Source organism: Pongo pygmaeus, chromosome 5, assembly GCF_028885625.2.
Source record: "Pongo pygmaeus isolate AG05252 chromosome 5, NHGRI_mPonPyg2-v2.0_pri, whole genome shotgun sequence".
In the NCBI taxonomy this organism is placed as follows: domain Eukaryota; kingdom Metazoa; phylum Chordata; class Mammalia; order Primates; family Hominidae; genus Pongo; species Pongo pygmaeus.
Window position 1 is genome coordinate 116060181 of NC_072378.2, and position 24390 is coordinate 116084570.

At 35.8% G+C, this 24390-nt stretch overlaps 1 protein-coding gene across 8 annotated transcripts in view; it reads right to left on the reverse strand.

Annotated features, from left to right (window-relative positions):
* The window catches only part of FRK (fyn related Src family tyrosine kinase), a 167319-nt gene that overhangs the window by 46435 nt on the left and 96494 nt on the right, over positions 1–24390 (reverse strand). For 7 of the 8 annotated variants that reach the window (XM_054491775.2, XM_054491772.2, XM_063666518.1 and 4 more), the window contains one exon: positions 17475–17596. In XM_054491775.2, the coding sequence (XP_054347750.1) occupies positions 17475–17596 (122 nt within the window). Of the gene's footprint in view, positions 1–17474; positions 17597–18746; positions 19196–24390 lie in introns of those variants that run through there. The other variant, XM_054491774.2, reaches the window with a different exon arrangement.

Here is a 24390-nt window from a genome sequence, read left to right on the forward strand (position 1 = left end):
TTCAAAGAAAGCACTGTGACTTCTGAATAATACTTAAAAAATATTAACAGATCCTGTTTTAGAGCTATCTGCTCACATCTAGTCATGTTAACATGGATGAGTAACACTCTATCTAGCCTTTAATTCCTTCAGTTACGAAAACAGTGTTTTAATGAGGTGATCTCTTCAGTTCAAGTTCTCTACTTCTAAGATTCTAGCAAGAAGGTTTACAGAAATAAAGTTATCAGAACATTCAAACGTGGTGGAGAAAAATTATGATCTCTACTCTCTGAAAGAGAAAACTGAACCACAAACATTTGGATGAAATCTGAAAATTCTAGAGACTCATTATTGTGACAAGGCACATCCAGGGAAATAAATGTGGTGGGTTATACATCGAGTAATGTGTGTTGACACTGGGATTCTGCTCTGTGGGCATCCCTTCTACCCCTGATAGCAGCTCCATTAATTTGCCTAATTCTCATTTTTTTGCAAACTAAATTATCCAAACAAACAAAACAAAATGCTGAAGCTACATCACAAATTCCAGAGAGAAAAGAACAAACCCAGTACCTTCTTCCTTCCTTCCCACAGGCAATTATCATATCATCTCAATCTCTTCATAGGCCATGGATGCCAAGCTACAATCACGGGACAAGTTCTACGAAGGCTCTTTATTGCTCAGGCTTGAGTGCTAATGACAATAGCAAATACTGATTTTGCTCGCTATGTGCCAGGCTATGTTCTAAGAAGTTTTCATGCATTAACTCATTTAATCCAAACACCACCACCGAGAGGTAGGTACTATTTTTTATCTCCATTTTGCTGAAAAGGAAACTGAGGCATGGAGAGGCTAAGTGACTTGCCTAAAGCCACAGTTCTAGTAATAGAAAGAACCCAAACCCAAGCACCCTGGCTGCAGAGTTCATTATCATAAACTGCAATATTCTTAATGGGAGAATGCATTTGGAGCTCTGATGACCTTATCCTTCCAACCGAGATAATCTTAGCATAAAATTCTGCTTTCAGATTTCTTACAAATTGAAGACATAAGAAAGTAATCCTCATTTCTACTCTAACTCATTATTATTACACACATAAAATTAAGTGTTTTCCTTGATTTTGACCACTTGCTTATCTTATAAAAACCAGAGTAACACAACACATTAATATCTTTCCTATATGAGTGTCTCTTTTCATTCAGTTGGCATTTCCTCTCTACTGCCAATTAGAACATATGCTTCACAACGCAGGAACTGTATCATTTGCCATTTAGTCCAGCCCTCTGAATACTCACTGGCACTTAGTAGGCATTAAATAAATATTTGATGAATGAATGCATGGGTTTGTGAATGAATCACAAGTTCTTTAAGGCGTGGATCATCTCTTTGTTCGGGACTATACATACAACAGATATATAGAAAGTGCTGTTCACTATAATTACATAAAAGTGAAAGTATAATTTTTGCTTATTTTTCCTTCTTTTATGCTTGTGCTTCCTACTTACTTTACTTTTCACAAAATCTTTTTTACAAACATCTGCAGGTGGTAAAGAGATAGCTCTGCAGAGAGAGGGGATTGAAAGAAAGTCCCTGCTCTGCTGAAACAAATAGGAAAATAAAATTCCGGCAATGCATAGGCTTTTAAGACAACAAAATAGTTTCTCAGATTGCAGTTCCTGTGCCAAATTTTCTAATAATATAATGCAAGGCATGTTTCTAAAATGCATTAGAAATGACTTCATGATTGACAGGATGCTGATAAATAGTTATAAAGCAGCTAATGTGCATATATCATTTTAGATACATGATTTAAAATTAGAAATAATAACTTATTAAATTGGATTGTGTTTATTTCATTCATTTTTATATCATGAACACATTTTGTGTAACTATCACCTTATAAAAACTAGATGTCTAAACCATTAAGAAAAATTAAGCTTTGGTCAATTTTCTAACGTTCATAAAGCAAAACTGCTACTGTATGGAAGTGGTTTCATATAGCATAAATTACTAAAAATGCTTTTAAATTGTACATTTGTTTTCGACGAAAATCATATATTCTTCTTTTTATGAATTAATGGGTCATGAAAACTAAAAACAAACAAAGTTAACAAAAACCTTCTATGTTTTGTCTACATGATGGCATGTTATTTCTGACGTGCCACAAGAGGGAGCACATGTTTGAGTGAAAGCCCTCCAGTGGCCCACAGATGTAAATTAAGAGTATGGAGGGAAGAGTTGGGTAGCACTCAACATCACAGTGTCCCTGTTTGTATACGCAATACACTACTTGGACTTCATTTCACATTATTTTTTCAATAACATATTTTTGCCACGTGGAATAACAAACATAAATTTCTTACATACCTTATTTGATTTAAGAATCAGGCAGCCTTAAGATTCAAACATTTATTTAGTTGTTATTTACCTGAAATACAAACTGGACTTAATTTCTCAAGCCCAGTGGAAAGAAAGAGGAACTGGATGCCCTCTTTCTGACTGACTTTCATCACCAGGGCCAGAGCTTTAATTTCCTGTTCAATCCAAAACCCGGCACCAGGTCTTCTCAAATGTTCTTCAGACAGAAGGAGGCAAAGAATCTCTTCATCTCCCTCTGCCTTCCACTGCTTAATTTTTTAAATTCTTCCCCTTTTTTTCAGTTTGAGATCATTATGTCTACATGATATCTAGGTCTGAGAAGCAGAGAGACCAGTCAATCTCAGTTCTGGCACTTTCTAGCTATCCAAAAATACTATCCATATTGGATTTATCATGGCCAAATTGATAATATATACAATCCAGTACCTTTGTTAGTTATTCAAGCATAATGGTGGTAATAGACTAACAATTTACAGATCTCCTTTTTATTTCCTAAATGGTTCAAAAGTGCATCACAGAAAACATTTTCCAATTCTTTTATTTATCTATTTTATTTTAGATTTGGGGGTACATATGCAGGTTTGTTATATTGATATATTGCATAATGGTGAAGTTTGGCTTCCTAGTGAACCCATCACCCAAATAGTAAGCTTTGTACCTAATAGATACATTTTTAAACTCTCACTCCCTTCCCATCCTACCCCTTTGTTGAGTCCCCAGTGTCTATTATTTCCATTTTTATGTTCATGTACCCATTGTTTAACTTCCACTTGTAAGTGAGAACATGTGATAATTGGTTTTCTGTTTTTGAGTTATTTCACTAAGGATAATGCCCTCCAGTTCCATCCATGTTGCTGCAGAGAACATGATTTCATTCTTTCTTAGTATAGTACTCCATGGTATATACATACCACATTTTCTTTATTCAATCAACCATTGATTGACACTTATGTTGATACCACATGACCTTGCTATTGTGCATACTGCTGCAAATAAACATACAGGTGCAGGTGTCTTTTTGGGATAACCATTTCTTTCACTTTGTGTAAATACCCAGTAGTGGGATTGCTCAGTCAAATGGTAGGTCTATTTTCAGTTCTTTGAGAAATGTCCACACTGTTTTCCATAGGAGTTGTACTAATTTACACTCCCACTACCAGTGCACAAGCATTCCCTTTTCTCCGCATCCTCACCAGTATCTTTTATTTCTTGATGTTTTAATAGTAGCTATTCTGAATGGTGTGGGATGGTATCTCATTATGGTTTTAATTTTCATTTCTCTGAGGATTAGCAATGTTGAGTATTTTTTCGTGTTTGTTGGTTGCTTCTGTGTCTTTTGAGGAATGTCTGTTCCTGTCCTCAACTTACTTTTTAATGGAGTTGTTATTTTCTTGTTGATTAGTTTGAGTTCTTTATAGACTCTGGACATTAATCCTTTGCTGAATGCATAATTTGCAAATATTTTCTCCCATTCTGTAGGCTGCCTGTTTACTCTGTTGATTGCTTCTTTTGCTGTGCAGAAGCTCTTTAGTTTAATTAAGTCCCATTTGTCTATTTTTGTTTGTGTTGCATTTGCTTTTGAGATCTTTTCCTAGGTCAATGTCTGAAAGAGATTTTCCTAGGTTTTCCTCTAGGACTTTTATAGGTTCAAGTATCACATTTAAGTCTTTAATCCATCTTGGGTTAATTTTTGTATGTAGAAACAGAGGTCCAGTTTCATTCTTCTGCCTATGGCTACACAATTTTCCCAGCACAATATATTGCATAGGGTGTCCTTTCGTTATGGTTGAATTTGTCAACTTTTGTTGAAGATCAGTTGGTTTTGGCTATGTGGCTTTATTCTTGGGTTATCTATTCTGTTCTATTGATCTGTGTGCCTACTTTTGTACCATTACCATTCTGTTGTACTTATTATAGCCTTGTAATATAGCATGAAGTTGGGTAATGTGATGCCTCCAACTTTGTTCCTTTTGCTTAGGATTGCTTTGGCTATTTGTGGTATTTTTGGTGCCATGTGAATTTTAGAATTTTTTTTCTAATTCTGTGAAATATGACATTGGTAATTTGATAGAAACTGCATTGAATTTGTAGATTGCCTTGGGCAGTATAGTCATTTTAATGATATTATTCTTCCTATCCATGAGCATGGGATGTTTTTTCCATTTGTTTGTGTCATCTACTGTTTCTTTCATCAGTGTTTTATAGTTGTCCTTGTAGAGGTCTTTCACCATCTTGGCTAAATGCATTCCTAACTATTTTACCTTTGTTGTGGCTATTGCAAATAAGGTTCAGTTCTTGATTGGTTCTCAGGTTGACTGCTGTTTGTGTATAAAAATGCAACTGATTTTTATATGTTAATTTTGTATCTGAAAACTTTACTGAAGTTATTTATCAAGTCTAGGAGTCTTTTGGAGAAATCTCTCAGGTTTTCTAGGTGTAAGATCACGTCATCGGTGAAGAGAGACAATTTGAATTCCACTTTTCCAATTTAAATGACTTTTATTTCTTTTTCTTGTCTGATTGCTCTGGCTACAATTTCCAGTACTATATTGAATAGGAGTGCTGAGAGCAGACATCCTTGTTTTGTTCCGGTTCTTAGAAAGAATGCTTTCAACTTTTTCCCATTCAGTATGATGTTGGCTGTGGGTTTATCATCTAAGGCTCTTATTATTTTGAGTTATGTTCCTTTGATGCATAGTTTGTTCAGAGTTTTTATTATGAAGGAATGTTGGATTTTATTGAATGTTTTTCCTGCATCTGTTGAGATGGTTGCATAATTTTTGTTTTTAATTCTGTTTATGTGGTGAGTTACATTGATCAATTTGCATATGTTGAATCATCCTCCATTTATTCCTGAAATAAAACCCACTTGATCATGATGAATTATCTTTTTGGTATACTGTTGAATTCAGTTTGCTAGTATTTTGTTGAGGATTTTTGTATCCATGTTCATCAGGGATATTAGCCTACAGTTTTCTTTTTTTGTTATCCTTGCCAGATTTTGGTATCAGGATGATAATGATTTTGTAGAATGAGTTAGAGAGGAATCCCTCCTCCTCAATTTTTTTGAATAGTTGCAGTAACATTGATCCTAGCTCTTCTTTGTATGTCTAGTATAACTTAGCTGTGAATCTGTCCGGTCCTGGGATTTTTGTTGTTAGTGGTAGATTTTTTTATTACTGATTCAGTTTCAGTATTAATTATTGGTCTATTTTGGGAATTTTATTTCCCAAAAATTTTATTTCCCAGTCATAATGTCACTTTATCATTTCTGACTGTGCTTCTTTGAATCTTCTCTCTCTCTCTTTTTGTTTCTTTCTTTTAGTTAACCTAGCTAATAGTCTATTTTCTTTATCCTTTCAAAGAAATAACTTTTTCATTTCATTCATCCTTTGCTCTTTCAAAGTAAGAAAGGTTCTTAATAATAAACATTGTCTTAACAGAAAAACAAATTCTGTGCCACTATTTTCCATTTGCTTTTACTCTCTACTAAGTATAGTGGTGTTTGTTGTCTCATCTCCTGTAATGCCCTCCCTTATAAATCCCTTCAAAAGAAGTAATTGCTCTCTTTTCTGGGTTTTAAATCACTTGGCATATAACTTGATTATTATGCTTGTCATAGTGTGACCTATTTATTTGCTTACATAATTATGTCACATAGTAAACACAAATGAAAGTTCTATGATAAATGAGTAAATGTATGAATCGATGATTAAATGAATGGTTAAAAATAATTCAAAGTGTTTCTCCAAATATTTTTGAAAATTTCTTTTCTATATAAAGACAAATTGAGGCCAGGAAAAAAAAAAACAGTACCATTCTTATTAAAACAATTCAAACTTTATAAGAAAACAGTTATCAAAAACAGACTTCAACATGCAAAACACCATGCTATGTCTTGAGTACCTTGCTCAAAGAAAGTAAAGAGAAAGGTTTAGAAGATGGGAAGTGCAAGTCTTAATCATGCAATAGCTTATGTCATAGCATAGCATAGTTTGACTTAAAGTAATACAAACGATTAGGCAAGAAATAGCTTTTAGCAAGGCTATGAAGGGCTTAAATGTCAAGGTAAATAGGAATGTATGAGGTTTGTAAAGGAGAGCTGTTGAAGGCTTTTGACTCCTCTAAATAAAAGAGAATGAGATACAATAACCAAAGCAATGCATAAACTGCTATCTATTATATCAAAAAGCAAATAAATAGAGAACCAGAAAGGACATTTGGAGAGATTCGAGTATGAACTCTGTAATAGATAATATTGTCATATCCATCTGAAATTTTCTAGGTTTAATAATGGAAATGTAATAATGTAGGAGAGTGTCCTTATTCATAAGACATAAATACTAATGCTAAAGTTTTTAAAGTTGAGGTGACATGATATCTACAACCTATACATGGATGTATGTAGATATACAAATAAAGGAGAGAGAGGGAGAAAGTAAATGTCACAAGGTGTTAACATTTAGTAATTTTAGGTGGAAGTATGCAGTTATCAACTTTATCAACAGTCAGGCAAAATGTATACTTATCAACTTTTTAAATAAGTTATGAGAAAAATAAGAAAGTTTTTATATGTTTTTATTGAGTTTTGATATGTAATGCTGTGAAGAATTCTGAAGCCAACTCAATTCTCATTCTTTTGTGATTAACTTATTTTTTCCCTGGATGTTCACAGAATTTTTTTCATTTTTCCTTGATATTATAATATCTTGAAAAGATGCCCTAGGTATAAATATTTTCACTTATTTTGCTTGAAATACTGTATTTTCAATCTGCCAACACGAATTTAAACATTAATATAAAAGAGGGCTTGGCCTGACTTCACCACTACACCATACATTCATATAACAAAACTATACTTATACCCCACAAATTTACACAAATAAAAAAAAATTAAGGGTAAATGTAAGCATGCTTTCTTGAAAAATAAAAAAGAACTCAGGAAAGCTTTCTTATGCTACATATTTAACTATTGCTTGCATTTAATTATTCTAATAAATTTCAAAGAAATGCCTCCTCTTTGTGCATCATCTGTCCTCACAAACTTTAATCTATTATTCTTTTTCCCCAAAGAGCATCTTAAGTATGCTCTTTATATCACTAAGTGATATCTCTCATCAATTGCCTTTTCATGCTGCTTTTTATACTTAATTTCATAGAATTTGTGCTTTCTTGTATTCTGAGATTTCAAATCAAATGATTTCAAAATTTATCTACTGTTCCTTTCAGTGAATTATGTCTCAAATGTAGGAGTTTTCTATCTTCACGTTATTGTCATCTCTTATAGTATTCTTTTTCCCAAACCACGTTTTGTAGAAAACTTAATGGTTCTATGACCAAGTAGTTTGAGATATTCAGGGTTGAAAAAGTTCTATTTCTTTGCCATAAGACTTATCAGAGACTTTAATATGCTTTGTCAAGTCAAGGCAGAGATAATGTAACATGGGGTACTTTCAAGTGCACTTAACTGCTGAACCCTCTTTCCAGTGAAACACTATTGGCTTATCAAAGAATTGGGGTCCTAGAAGATAAGTTGGGAAATTTTGTTATGGGTATCCAGAATCTCATGAACCCCCCTTTTTTTTTGTCATTATACTCATCTTTGAATGAAAAGAAACCTGGTACTTAGAAAAACATGTGCCTGTCCTCCTTGCTATGCATTTGGATGAGTCTACTTTCTTTTGTTAACTCATACACAGCAGGGCTGCAAATGCATTAAGTCTCTAAACATATTAGCAATGTCTAACAAATATTCAATCCCTATGATTTTGCCAGAAAAAGAGTGGATCTCCCCGTACTTTACTGGCATGGCCACTGACAATAAGAAACAGAATTTAATACTTTGCAATTGTTATGACCTGCAATTGCAATTGTGTCCCCTTCTCAAAATTTATATATTGAAGCCTCAAATCTCAATGTGATGGTGTTTGGAGGTGAAGCCTTTGGGAGGCGGTTAAATTTAAATGAGATCATGAGGGGTGGAGCCTCCATAATGGGATTAATGCCCTTATAGGAAGAAAAAGAGATCAAAGCCCTCTCTCTGTCTCTGCCATCTGAGGATACAACAAGAAGGTGGCCATCTGCAAACCAGGAAGAAAGCCCACACCAGACAACAAATCTGTAAATAGAAATGAAGGGAGCTATGTGGTGCCTAGGGAAGGGCCAGATCATTGAGTTTGTTCCACTTAGGAGGGCAGAAGCTGCCTGGTTTTCCACTAACTGCACATCTTGTCTCTCTAAAACAGGGGCACACACTGAGCATGAGTGAAAGCATCTTCCTATCTTCACCTTGACTAGCACTGATCTGATGCATAGGTCAAAGTCTATTCTAGCCACTTAACAACATCTCAACCTACATTCACACTGATGGTGTGAGAATATCTACCCAGATTCTAAGAAATCATTGGTTGATAGACTTAGTTTATACAGCTACTATGATTCTGCATCTCTTATGTATGTTTTGAATAGTTGAATAGGAAGTAGGAGGATGCTTACTCCAGCCACTATCTTAATCTGAAAGTACAAAATGTAAATAAAGGATCAATTTACTTCAGCTGTTAATAAAATGAAAAAATCAAGGGGGTAGAATATATCATGAATTACAAAAATATAGCAATTTCTCACATGACTTATCAACTTCCTACTTACTTATTTAATATCTGAAATTGATTATTATAAAGCAGTATCCAAAGGGTAATAATAGGCATTATTTCTTTGTTATGTTTTCCTCCAAATTGCTCAAAATATCAATACAAAAAATCTTTTTAACAAACCAAGGTAAGCAAAAGAAGAAAAGAAAATTAAGACAAGTCAATATGAGGGGTTCACAGACAAGCAAAAGAGGGGAAAAAAAGAAAACAAGCCTTGTAAAGAATATTTCTAGAAATGTTAGTTATGAATTTTCAGTAAGATATAAGATTTCTTCATGAACCAGTGCCCTAGAGGAAAAGGTTCTTTGCCTGTGCATCTGCGTGTATATGTGTGTGTACAGATGCAAACACAGATATATGTGCACATAATAAAATGTTAATTTAACTTTATAGAGTATTTAAAACATTTGAAATATAACTTATCACTGGTAATGTTTAGAAAAGGCAGTACATACCATAACTCACAGAAAAAGTCACTTGCAATTATAGGCAGTGATATTTGCAATTTAGCTGAACACAACTAAATTATGACTTTAATTAAAAGGCATTTTCTAAGATGGCACCAACATGTTTAAAATTTAACACATTTTATATGAGATACTGGAGTTATTAACATAACATTCTCTTTCTGCAGCATGTGCACTTTTTAAAAAGCAAAACATCTTTAACCAATATCAAAATGCTCCCAGAATCCATAGAAGTTTCATTGCATAATAAATTCAAGGAGCAATTTTTTTTGTTTTTCCAGTCGTTTAATATGTATCTCTTCTTGGGACATACAATTGTCTTTACATCTGTAGTTAATGGTAATAGAATTACTGACAAACACTAGTGGCCACAATGTTCGCATTAATTTTAAATGAAGAATGAATGAATGGCTCAAGGGACTGATGATGAAACTTAGAACATTTTGTGATTGGACTGAGTCACATTAGAATGACTCTGAAGATCTCAAAAGTTTGAACAGAATCATGGTAGCTGAAGAGTCTGTATAAAGTGAGTTTGGGACAAATTCTGTGTCTGGCAGAGACATAGAGGGTCACACTAACAAGTGATATGTCTTTCTGATTGTGTTTCCTCTACAAAAGTCTTATTACCTGGAAAAAACTGACCTGTCAAGGTGTGAAACTGTCTTTCTAAAATAAGTCTGAAACACAGCAGATAGGAGGATTATTTGTGATCCTACGTGGCCCAGACTTCTAAGGTTTAAGGCAGTGACAATGGCCTTGATTATCTCTGCGCCTTATAGACTACAATGTAAAGAGGTGTTTGTGTGGCTACTGATTTTACAAAACTCTACTGTAAACTATGAAGATAGAGAAGAAGCATGAAATAGAAGCAATAAAAACATGTTCTTCTACTCAAGGAGTTTAAAATCTAGTTTGAGATGCATATTTTTACCTACAATGAAAAAGCCACTCAAATTTAAATGAGTCTTTTAATTTGTAAGTTCAACATGAAGGATACACACAAGGTCAACAAGAAAGGAGACACAACTTTCCTAAGGAAGCTGTTACTGTTCTCATTACTTTTTGAATTGCCTTTAGAATTAATTACAAGGCATGCAGAAATATTTACAAAGTTACAAATCCAGAGTATCATTTAAGTTAATCATCCATATTATTCAGAAAGTTGCTTTGGATAATTCTGCCTACTTCCAAGTATCAAAGCTGCCCTTAATGAACACACAATTACCCCAGCTAAGGGATATCAAATAATTATTACATAAAGTAGTATTCTTTCTAAAAAGGCAATTCTACCATTTGTGCAATACTTTGCACAATGGTAGTCAATTACTTTGAAGAGCAAAACATGTATTTGGTTCTAAAAATTCTAACATGCTTATTTTTCAATTAAATTATGCCACTAGAGAGGCCTATTATATTCTCAAGAAGTGACTTCACAGTGATCACAAACTACTATTATAAAAGTCCTGCATACTCCATGGGAACTCCAAGTTCACTGTGAGGAAATTTTATCACAGAAAGTACTCTGCTCAAAATCAGTACAAACAAGTCTCCCTGACCAAAAAAAAAAAAAAAAAAAAAAGAGAATGGCTACTTGTATGTTCACTCATATGTGTCTCAAGCACCTCTGAGATTATTTCCCTTGGTTCCTTCCCCTCTCTCTGTAAATCATCTCCTCCTTAATACCTCATTTAGCCAAAGACACCACTATCCCCCAATCCCTCTTGTCAGAGATCTGACATCCATCCTAGGATCTCATTCTCCCTTATTTTGCCCCATTTCTGATTAGTCACCAGTTTCTGTCAGTTTTATCTTCTAGATATTTCTCACCTCTATTCTTTTCTCTTCATTCCTCATAACTCTGTCCTGGTTCAAGCTCTCATTTATGGAGAAAGGAGACTGTGTAGAAAAGAATCCTGGGAACTCTTTCTGGATTGCAAAGCAAAGGGTTCACTAGGCCTGTCTCACTGTCACCCCATAGGGACTGCACCTGAACTCAGCTTCCCACAGGCCAAGTGATTTCCTCTTCTGAGCAAAAGGAGCTGCCATTTCCCACAGCACTTGAAGCTCATAGGTGCTGGGCTTCCTAAAGAACCTTGCAAATAACTGATAACTAAACTCAGACTGCTTAGCACCAAAGCAGTCTTTATCCCCAGTCCTTGGGCGACTCCCATACTTGCTCATAAAAAAGAAACAGCAACAGAGGGGCCCTATGCTTCTGGGGATGCCTTCTGCTAGAGCAGAGACAGTGCAGCCAGCTGAGCTTGGGATCTGTCGTTTCTCTCTGCAGAATGCTGATGGACTCTGCTCATCTTGCACCTATAATTTCAAACAGCAACTAGTGATTCTACCGTGTGTGTTCCTCTCATTTCCCCCCAGACTGTTGCCTACAAATCTCTCATCCATTCTCAACATCAAAGGTAACATCTAACAGACAGATTACACCAATTACTTTCTGCCTAAAACTTTGCTCTGTAGAACAAGGTCCAAATTCCTCAGTGTGATATACAAGGTCGTGAATAGTCTAGCTCCAACTTTCCTTTCCACACTTATTTTCTACCATCCCTCCTCACCTTCATCCACTCCCCACATGCACCCACACACCTGCACTATCCTCCACCCTTCCAATCACTCCACAAAACACCAGAAAAACTCACAACTCTGTGCATTTGTCTTTGCCAGAAATAATCATTTACACACAGCCACCTTAAAACACAAATTGATACCTTCCCTGACTCCCCTCAGAGATTTGGCCCCTGCCCTCTCTTGTCTCACAACAAAATAACTGTATTGTAATTATTCTCTAGACTGAGTTCAGGGACTGTGCCTTGCTGGTCTTGGCTGCCTTGCATTTACTAGAGGGCCTGGCACACAATGGGCATACGGAATGCCGTTGAAGAAATAAACAAAGGTATAAGTATATGTCAACTCCTAGATGCACCACCCTGCATATTATTGATGAGCTCTTTCGCCTTATGGCCTCAATGTAGTCATTTCTCAATTATCTTCAATATATTATTGTTTGGTGCTGAATGGGTTTCACTGACGAAAAATCTGAAAGCTCTACTACTCTGTAGGCTTTTACGTGCAGAGTTGCCTCAAGTAAAATCAGAGTATTCAATGCAGAATCTCCTCTGAAAAACTCAGCTGCAGCTCAATTTTAGACCCTAAAGTGCATTTTCTTTAAAGTGTACTTTAAACAATAAATAATACTAATGCTTATAGAACACCAACCAGCAAATTAATATTAATGGTAATAACAACAATAGTTTCCTTTAAAGTAACTGATTGAAGTCATGAAATAGCCAAACCAGTTGACATGCAGTTAGAATTTGGTATTTTTCATCAGAAAAACAATTCACTACCGATGACAAATAAGAGTAAGGTCACTAAAACTATCTGTCATGCATCTAATGAAGACAGATTCTCTGGCTACCACATATAATATGTAATATCCAAAAGCGCTGCTGTAATTCACAGCTAATTAGTGTCTTGCCATTATGAGAGGTGTCATGGCCCTAACTCTCTTTTCAGATCTACTCAGACCTCACAAGAGCAGACAGCCATTCAGGGATCACAACAACCCAATTAGCACCCACCCAACCTTGGGCTGCTACTTCTCAGCCCACTCAGCATCAATAAATCATGCACCCTCATGAAGCTCTTCTCTGACAGCTCCAAGCCATTGTTGCTCAAGGAATAAAGACAATACTTCTAAGGAAACTCATGTGGGAAAGAAAGAGATAGAAAAGGGATATTTTTTGCCTTCCTTTAGCAACACAGCAGTCAGCAAAATTTAAGACCATCAATTCAGACTGATTAAGAAGACAACTGCACTAAGAAATAAATCTATGAGTGGTATATCTGAAGATCCATAGCAATAATCAACAGTCAGCAATTGGGTTGTTTGTTTTAATGTGGATATATTGAAAGCCTTTTTCTTTCCATTTTTCTCCTGTATAGCCTTCTCTCTGGCTAATAAGAAAAATTTTCTTTCAGTAGAACATAATGGTATGCATTTACTTTGTCCCCCAGTGAATACACAGCAATCAGATAATTTGTTTAAAAGACTAAATTGTTTGACTTCATTGAAAAGAAATCATAATGATATGCTGGTCTCTAAGCAAGGCCTGCAGAGCTTCCTAAATCCATAAGCAAGCTCTAGAGTATTCACAGCACATAACAGCCAATATCCTTGTAATTTTGTTCTAAGCCTGTAAAGTTGTTTTGTTTCATAACATTCTACTTAGAGAGTATTCTGAACAGTCACTGTAGCCTGGCCATTATTCAAAGATATAATTCAGGTAATTCTACTTTAAGTTTGTTTTCCTCATGAAAATATCATCCTTTCTTTTTTTTTTTTTTTTTGACAGAATCTCACTCTGTCACCCAGGATGGAGTACAATGGCGTGACCTCTGCTCACTGCAATCTCCACCTCCCATGTTCAAGCAATTCTCGTGCCTCAGCCTCCCTAGTAACTGGGATTACAGGTGTGCACCACCACGCCCCATTAATTTTTATATTTTTAGTAGAGACAGGGTTTCGCCATGTTGGCCAGGCTAGTCTCGAACTTCTGGCCCCAAGTGATCCACCCACCTCAGCCTCCCAAAGTGCTGGGATTACTTACAGGCATGAGCCACCACACCCAGCCTCATTCTTCTATATTTTTAATGCTAATCTAAAAACATTTGATCTCGCTTTTGACTAAATAGCTGCCACCTAATTTGATACGTATTGCCAAAGACAAATAAACAAACAGGGATTTATTTAAACAAGGAATTCTCTTATAACTCTTCTTATTAAGCATAAAGATTTCAAAAAGATTTTTCTTCCTCTGAATATATTACCATGAAAATATTCAAATATTCAACTATTTATCTGTAAGGATGTCCACTGTATCATATTTTATAGCAGCAAAATAATTAAAATGTACAAAATATACAATAAGTCAAACAAATGATGATATACCCACGCAACCTCTAAAAGTAATAGAAGAATATTAAAGGGCGTGCAAAAATGTTCACAAGATACTGCAAGACAGAAATAAGAAACATGGAGCTTGGGCTGGGCGTGGTGGTTCACGCCTGTAATCCCAGCACTTTGGGAGGCCAGGGAGGGTGGATCACGAGGTCAGGAGATTGAGACCATCCAGGCTAACACGGTGAAACCCCGTCCCTACTAAAAATACAAAAATTAGCCAGATGTGGTGGCACATGCCTGTATTCCCAGCTACTGGGGAGGCTGAGGCAGGAGAATTGCTTGAACCCAGAAGGCAGAGGTGGCAGTGAGCCGCCATGGCGCCACTGCACTCCAGCCTGGTCAACAAAGTGAGACTCTGTCTGAAAAAAAAAATAAAATAAAATAAAAATGGAGCTTGGATCCATGTTATACACATACATGCATACATGCATGCACACACATATGTATATACATATGTCTGTACACATATGTGTGTATATTTATCTAGATATAGATAGATTTGTAGATATATACACTATTAACAAAAGTTAACCTGAAAGAGCCGGTCCTTCAAGATGGATCCCAAGTGGCTAACTGACTCTAAATTTAAAATGGAACCAAGGGTCCATTTGCTGATAGAGGTCACGCATATACTCTGAGTTTCCTGAAAATCCACACCTCTTTAACTTTGGGACTTTCAGAACTTACTTGCCTTGGCCAATCATGACCCAGCTGTATCAACCAATCAGGACTCAACTTTAACAATCAATCAAGGTTCAGCTGTATTGACCACTCAGAACTAAGCAAGTTTGAATCCCTCATTTGCATAAATGAAACTGACGGGGAACCTGGGTAGTAACTTTTCTATGAAATCATAATCCTCCCTTTGTTCTCTGGAATGCATCTTTGTTTTACACAGAAGGCTGCATCTTCTGGGTCTGCAAACTTCACTGGAATAAAGTCTCTTTCTTTCTAATTCCTTTTTGGAGAATTTTGTTTACAAAACACACACACACACACAAGTATTTCATTATTTACAAGCTAATGTTTGATGCAGAATCTCTTCTGAAAATTCATTTTCAGAACAGAAATTTTCAAAACAAAAATTGTGTTTTCTGTGTATGGGGGTATGAGTATGTATGTATATGTATATATGCCTAAAAAATATACTTATAGGTCCAGAATTTTTAAAAATCCTGACAGGAAAAGTATTTTGATATTTAAAATGCATCTTTAGAAAGTCTTATTCTAGATTATTCTTCTTTAATCTGTTTGCTTATAGAAAAGTTTTTATGTTTCTTTCATAATGAGAAAAAAACACTGCTATATGAAATATTCACTTATATCACTTGGATATACAGATGTGGACTGGTGTGAAGTCCCAGCCTGGTGGAGCATCTGTTCTGAGTGGCTAATCCCATCCCATATCAGTCATTAGATATTTTGATTAGCACTTTGGGTATAAACAACATTTAAGGTAAGTGACAGGCCAGGCATGGTGACTCACGCCTGTAATCCCAGCACTTTGGGAGGCCAAGGGGGGGGGCGTGGATCACGAGGCCAGGAGATCGAGACCATCCTGGCCAACATGGTGAAACCCCGTCCCAACTAAAAATATAAAAACTAGCCAGGCGTAGTGGTGCGCCCCTGTAGTCCCAGCTACTTGGGAGCCTGATGCAGGAGAATCGCTTAAACTCGGGAGGCGGAAGTTGCAGTGAGCCACTGCACTCCAGCCTGGCAACAGAGCGACACTCCGTCTCAAAAAAACGGTAATTGACACATCACACACAATCACATTTCAAGAGTAACTGTCAGAACTAGCATACTGTAACCTCTTATCCATGGATTAGGTAGTAGTGAAGTTGAATCCATGTGGTTCTGGAGTACAACATTGACTCAGTGTCAGTATAGTCAGGACCTGAAGTATGGGAACCCTCGGCAACACCCGCCTCAAAACCACTGCCCTTGATTCTCTCCAGCTCCAACCCATCTGCCCTGATATTTGGGACTACCAGGTGTGGAGAAGGATAATGTGTACCAAATACACACAGCCTGGCCAGAGTTCAGGTCAGATCAAAGTTCCCAATATATGTGGAATTATGGCCTGCTTTCATGCGGCATCATGACGGCTGCCCTGATTTCCAGCTCAGTGAGTCAGGCAGACACAATGAGGCAAATGGGCATCATGTTTAATCAGCATTTATTGCAGGGCAACAGGAATATAGGGAAGCAAAGCCTCTCCCTCCACAAGGTTCACATCTAATTGGAGAAACAGAATAATATTTATTTAAAGGGGATGATAACACAAATGACAGGCCTTGACAATACAGAGACAATACAGAGAACAGAATGGGGCAAGAAGAGAGAAAGCCTCATATTTAGAGATGACTTAGTGTAGGGTCTTAAAGAAAAGATATTCTGCAACCTGGTAATATACCTAAAAATATAGCTTTTTCAAAGCAAAGACATATATTTAGGTACCTGTAACTACTGAGTACATTTTCAGGTCCCCTGTGCTTCTTTTTTCCTGGGGCAGTGTAAACACATACTTGATCCTTAAGTGAAAAACTACATTTGAACAAATTTTACATATTATGGGGTTAATCTCATATATTTGCATTAATCATTTCAATTCATTTTGTGTTTAACCAGCAAAGAGAATTGAAATGCCAGAAGAAGAAAAAAATTATATTGTAGCAAGATAATTTTGACAACAGTATAGTTTTTGTTTCTTCCTTATCATTTCCCTAAAAGAATCCTAGGTAATGCAAAAGTTAGAAAATGTCAGCAGATCCATGTTCTCCATTTCATATCTAGAGCATATATATTTGAAACTGTTTATAGAGACTTCTAGCCACAGACAATATCTTTTTGGCTATTTTTTATATTACTCTTGAGTAGTTTAGTATTAATTTTGGTGCTACTGTAAAGATAAGAAATAAGGCAAATTTTAAATGATCGTGTCCATGTTCACACAGAAAGCTCATGACTGCAGACTCTCAAGCTCATATTGAATGACACAAAACAATACCCATACCTGAAAGAGAGAATTCTCCTTTTTGGCTTTCACTTTCTCTGATTAGAAAGGCACCCGTCTTGTTTTCTGAATATAATAGTTGTTTCTCTGCATCTGATCTTCCGATTGCTCCAAAGAACCACCTAAAAAGAGAGATATGTAAATGTTAATTAACCAATTAACATTCATTTTTTAAGGAGGAAAAAGCCTGGCAAGATAGTATTCTAATATCAAAAATGTTTGGTATTCTTTAGTGAAACTATTACAGGTATAAATGGTAGCTTCTGACACTTGAGATGATTTTTCAGAATGCCTGTAACCCACACCAACATTTATTTTTTTTTTTTTACCTACAAAGCAGGAATTTGATTATGCCCACTACCACATCCCTTCTCACAGCTGTGTTCTGTCTGAGAGGTCCTGAGCCTTCCCTCCATCAAAGCCAAAGCCCCAGTGTCTGCCTGCCATGTTTGTCTGCCACGTCCCAGGCTCTAAAATGACTCATCGTCTCCATTCAACCATCCACTGCTTCCCCTAACACCTCCTAGCTGTTAGGAGGCAAATATTCCAATCAAAGGATCCATGTACTTTATGTTAAAGTATGAAGGATTAAAAATATAGTTCTCTGGATATTAGTTCCTTTCTTTTCCCACCTCCACCACTGTCCAACCCTGCCATAAGATGAGATGATTTTGCATATCTAGGAGGAATTTATTAACATAAAGGAACATTTAAGCAGTGGAGAGATTATTTGAAAAAGATACATCTGCCCAGGAAATATTCTTTTAGTAGTACCTCCACTTCTTATCTTTTCCCCTCTTATCTTTACCATTCCAGAAATATAAGAGTCAGATACTGAACACACAAGTTCATGAATGCGATCATCATTAACAAGGAATTATGGATCATTAATATCAAAGCCACTGTCAAATGTATATCATGTTAGTAGAAACCAATGTGTTCTAATAAGAGGAAGCTGAGAATTCCTGCTTTTCACAAATGACCCCTCACTGTAGGGCCATAAAGATGATCATCATTAAAGATTTTAGGTAAAACATTGATCTTTTCAGGTAACTTCTTTAAAAATGTAAACATTCCAAGAGAAGAAATGCAGGCTTAAGGGAAGAAATACAGGCTGGGAGAAAAAAAAAAAAATGTGTGCTATCAAAATTTAACTTGAATTTGATTGACAGGTAATGGATATTAGAGAATGTGAGTGCCCTAACAATGACACAATTGAAAGGCAGTTGGGGAAAGGAATTGAAAAGAGAGATATTAACATATAAATATTACCTTCTAACAAATGCAGGGTGTTCGTTTATCATTTCCCCAATTATCAAATTGTAAATTACAGTACATTAACTGTATCTGTCAGGATATGCCAGGTCATCTTGGAGTAATGAACAACTCCAAAAATCTCAGTGGTTTAAGACAACTGGTTTCACTCAGCTCCAGGTCTATTAAGGTACTCAAGGTCATCTGGAGCTCTGCTCGATGTCAATCTCACTCAGGGAGTTTCTATCTCCATGCTTCCGTGATTGCTGAGCCAGGATTGGAAAATGTGGCGAATCGCAGGCTGGTTCCTAGAGCTTCTATTTAAAGATTCTACTCAGGAATGAACCCACTGGCAGTAAGTCTCATAGTCATGTCTAAACGTAAAGAGAGTAGAAACAGCCAATCCCACCATTTCCCAGAAGGTAGAAAATTAGAACCATTTGGTAGACTACACTAATGACTGCTGCATTGAGTCAGTATCAGGAGCAAATTGATGTCCACGGACTATTGTTTATGTAACTGAAACCATGGAAGTCATGGAAACATTCCAAAGTGGCCATGTAATGAATTCACAGAAAAACAGAAATGCATGTTTTTGATTATTGCAGAAACAAGTCAATAGAATACTTGAACATAGTAAAAAACTGAGACCTAAATATACAAATTAGTGATGAAAGGATGGATGATTCAATAAATAACACTGTTATCACTAATAATCCATATGGGAAAAAAACTGATGCTACCTACAGCATACACAATAATTTCACATAGATTAAAGGCCTACTGTAAAAGGCAAACTTCAAAACTTCCTGAGGACATTGGACTAGGGAAGTTTTCTTTAGCAAGACAAAAACAAAAAGACATACAAACCTTAGGGAAAAGATTGATAATATTTATTACATCACAATTCAAATCTTCTACACCAACAAGGTCACCATGAAATAAAATTTGAATATAAGCCAAAAACCTGGAGAAAATATTTGCAAAGTATATAACCTAAAATAGGACTAGTATTCACATTATGTTGAGACCTATAATCGATAAGAGAAAGACAACACAGTAGAAAAATCAGCATAGGATATAATGATGCCTGGATATAATCGGGCAGTTCACATAAAAAGAAACCCCAAATAATTAATAAAAATGACAGGAACATGGCCTCTACATGTGCTGGTATTAGGAATATTACATATAAAACCACAATGAAATACTATTTTATACTTTCACATTACAATTTAAAATGCTCACATTATTAGGTATTGAGGAAAATGTGAAACGAGCTTTTATACTACTAGTGGTAGTACCATTTGGTACAACTAATTTAAGAGCAATTTGGCACTATCTGGTAAAGCTGGTAATTTACCACTATCTGGTACTACTCAGTTTCACTTCTAGACTACATGCTGTATGAGCTCAAGAAGATACACTACAAGAACATCCACTAAAGAATCCTAGCATTGAAAATTTGGAAACAACCTAAATGTCCATCACAGGAGAAAAGATAAACAGTTATAGATATAAAATGAAATACTATATAGAAATTAAAACAATAACTGGGCATGGTGGTATGCACTTATAGTCACAGCAACTCAGGAGACAGAGGCAGGAGGATCACTTGAGCCCAGGAGTTCAAGGCTGTAGTGCACTATGATCGCACCTGTGAATAGCCACTGCACTTCAGCCTGGGTGACATAGAGAGATTCCATCTCTCATAAAATAAATTAAATTTTTAAAAATAAATTGTTCAAGGATTAGAGTAAGTTAAAGAATGAAAAGAATGATACATACCATTGTAGTAGCATCTGTATAAAGTTTAAGAAAACACATTAGAAAACTGTACATAATTTTTATGAATACATGCGTGCTTAGTGAAAGCCAATAAAGTACTCAAGCATTCTTTTAACTCTATTTCCAGAACTGGCAATACTTTTTCACAGAAATATTTCAAGCAAAGAAGCAATATGGATGAAATATCTTAATCAACTCAATGCATTTTCCTGATTCAAAGTGCATTGATTATGCATCAACGCTAAAATGTTTAAGCAACATATTCATCTAAATATCTCTTTCATTAGTTCATTGCTCTCCATCTTTGCTAGCTCACAGACTGAAAGGCATGAACACTCTCCAGTGAGTTATTGGGACAAACCCTTCAATGGACACTACTCACTCATGCTTGCTCTCCAGTCTTTTCAAATAATGTTTTATGAGCACTCTCACATGCTCTTAGTTTACAGATGAGGAAACTCAGGCCCAGGGAAGTTTATTAACTTGAGACCGCATGGAGAGGTGATGGTTGAGTCTGAAATTAAGCCAAACTTCTTTTTCGCACGCTGCAGTACCTTGAAGTGTAATGTGAAGAGGATGGGTTGGGAACACTCAGATAAAATATGAACCATTATTTTTGCACCAGGCAAAGGGAATTTAGGATAAAGAACACCATGCATTTTGGTCCTCATTTCTTATTTTAAACTAGTAAAATTTGAGCATTTTAACAGTGTCTTAGATAAGAAATAATACATCAAAGCAGTTTTTGTCCCATATAATTGGTTTCTACCTTCAGGTTGTAAAGCTGAATTAGTATATAAAGTATCATACTCCAAAGATCACTCAGAATGGCATTGTCCTATTAATACACTATAATGTTTCTAATCTTCAACCATCCAGGCAATTTAATGGTTTCAATAACTTTCTAGAGGTGATAGTAATGCATATATGTTCAGAAACATAATACAGCATTTGAAAGTTGGGGCACATAAATTTTAATGCGTGTATTTAGAAAATATATAATTTACTTGTAAGTATGTTTTTATTTGAAAAAAATGAAGGGATGATGGTACAAAAATAAAAATAAAATGTTTAAACAAAATACAAATATGTAAGCCTTTACAAGAATTACAATGTATCTAGCAGATTAAGTTCTCCAGAATTATTATTATGTCTCCTATATATCATTCTCAAAACTAAATACTCCATTACATAAGTTTTATGTACATATGTTACATTTGTATTTTGGCTAATCAAGTCTATAAATGATGTATTTCCTCTGTCCAATATATATATAAGCAGGCAGTTTTTATAAATCAAATGGTTAAAGATAAAGCAATTTTACTACATTTGTAGAAAAACCCTATAGCAAATTTTTTTAATCCTTCGTTTCAACAATTTTGGACTTTTGTATAATATATTAGTACAATTACTGTACAAGGCAAATCACACTAGAATTGAATCCATAGTAACAAGGAAATAAATATAATATTTGACTGAATGCATCAATTCACTTAATTCCTAGAATTTTACTTAGCTGAGCTCTGATCAGGAAGTGAAGCATATAAGTTTAAAAATGTTTTCTGCATGTAGTGGCATTTATAACATCGTCCTTCATACTCAAAGGTGATGGAATTGCTGTGGACTGCAGTCTCTAGGGCAAGTGCTGCTGTGGAGACTGATGGATAAACAATAGCTTGTTCTACCCTTTGCATGTATGAAAACTGTTTCTTAATTTGAGGTTTGAACCATTGGTAGGACTGTCATTCTGGTCAAGTCTGCCTTTTAGAGCCTCTGCTGGCCCCATTCTGGAAGGGCACACACCCCAGGCCCGGATGTCCACCACAGCCATTTTCAGCTCTCTTTTTAAGCTACAGTTCTTACGTGTAGTAAACAGAGAGTGCTGAGAAGGGATCAAGATATCCTAGGAGTATAAAGCATCACAAGAGAGTCATACGGATCAGTGATCCTCCAAGTGTGGTCCCTAGATCAGGAGCATCGCATCACATGAAAACTTGTGTTAAAAGAAAAACCTTAGACAAATTAAATGTAACAGAGTTTAATTGAGCAAAGAATGATTCACGAATTAGGCAGCCTCCCAAGCTAGAGTATGCTCAGAGAGTCCAGTGCAGCCACTTGGTGGAAGATTTATGGACAGCAAAAGGAAAGTGACTAACAAAAAAAAACAGAAGTGAGAGACAGAAACAGCCGGATTGGTTACAGCTTGACGTTTGCCTTATTTTGAACAAGGTCTGAAGAGTTGGCCCCCTTTGATTGGCCAAACCCAATGACTGGCACAAGAGTAGGTTACGGTCTGTTCATACATCCAGTAAGGTTATAGTTTACTATGCATGGAGAAACCTTTAAGCTGAACTTAAAATATGCAAGGAGACAGCTTTAGGCTAATACTTGTTAGAAATGGAAATTCTTGGGTTTCACTTCATACCTACCAAATCATAAACTCTGGGGGTGGACCCAGCAATCTGGGGTTTATTAAGTCCCCCAGCTGAATCTAATGCACATTAAAGTTTGAGAACTACTGATGTATAAAAATAGTAAACCAATTAGAAATTTGTACAAGGCAGCTGAGAATGTTTGAGTTTGGCACTTACATGCAAAAAAGTATCCAGTAAAATAATACCACAAATACTCATACACACACAGTTTATTGATATTTTAAAAAATAATCTTTATTGTCATATCATGCCATGAAAGATATCTTTATTAACAATAACCAAGAAGAAGATTAAACTCATGATATGAAAAGAAATCCTGGAAGAAACAAATGCTTCAATTCGATAAAAACAAACAAAAAATATAATTTCTGTTTTAGATGAAAAGAGTATGTAATTTAAGTCTATAATTATGTAAATTATCAAGTGTCTACTGTATGTAAATTCTGTAACATTAACACAGAAAGATCTGTAGGACATTGTTGTATAAAAAAGGGTAAATTACAAATATTAGTAGTGTTATAGGTTTATTTATATTTTAAAAAATCAACAAACTGGCCGGGCATGGTGGCTCACTCCTGTAATCCCAGCACATTGGGAGGCCGAGGTGGGTGGATCACAAGGTCAGGAGATCAAGACCATCCTGGCTAACATGGTGAAACCCCATCTCTACTAAAAATACAAAAATAGCCAGGCATGGTGGGCACCTGTAGTCCCAGCTACTTGGGAGGCTGAGGCAGGAGAATCGCTTGAACCGAGAAGGCAGAGGTTGCAGTGAGCGGAGATCGCGCCATTGCCTGGGCAACAGATGGAGACTCCATCTCAAAAACAAAAAAAATTCACAAACTAAAAATTATATGTGCTTACTTTCCTGGAGATTAGTGAGAGAGTATGAAAGTAATGACAGAGGAGTTTCACTTTTTACTCTGCATTCTTCTCTATAATTTGGATGTTTATAATAACATGTAGTTGTAGATTACTTTAAAATGTATTTAAATATAAAAACTTAAAAGAGGTCAATCAGGAACATGCTACAAAAATTTACATGTTGTAAAGGTCTGGACTAGAAACTTTGGCACTTAGAATTGATAGATACAGGAAAAATCCCAAAGGAATATGAAACAAGTGATTATGAATGAGCAGCGAAACAGATGGAAGAGACGATGTGACACCAGGATTTCAAATCTGAATGACTAAAGGACAATATGTCCTGCAACATGTCAGAAGGCAGAGTATAATAACAGTTAAGAGTGACAGCATCTCATTAGGAAGTTATTTAACCTCTCTATGCCTCAATCTCCTCATTTGTAAGTGAGAATAATAATAATTTCCTTATAGCCTTGTTTTGAGATTAAGAAGAATGCTGCATGTAAAGTGCTTTATGTCTCGACACATTCATGCTCAATAAATAGTAGAGATTTTAAGATAATTAATTGAAGGCA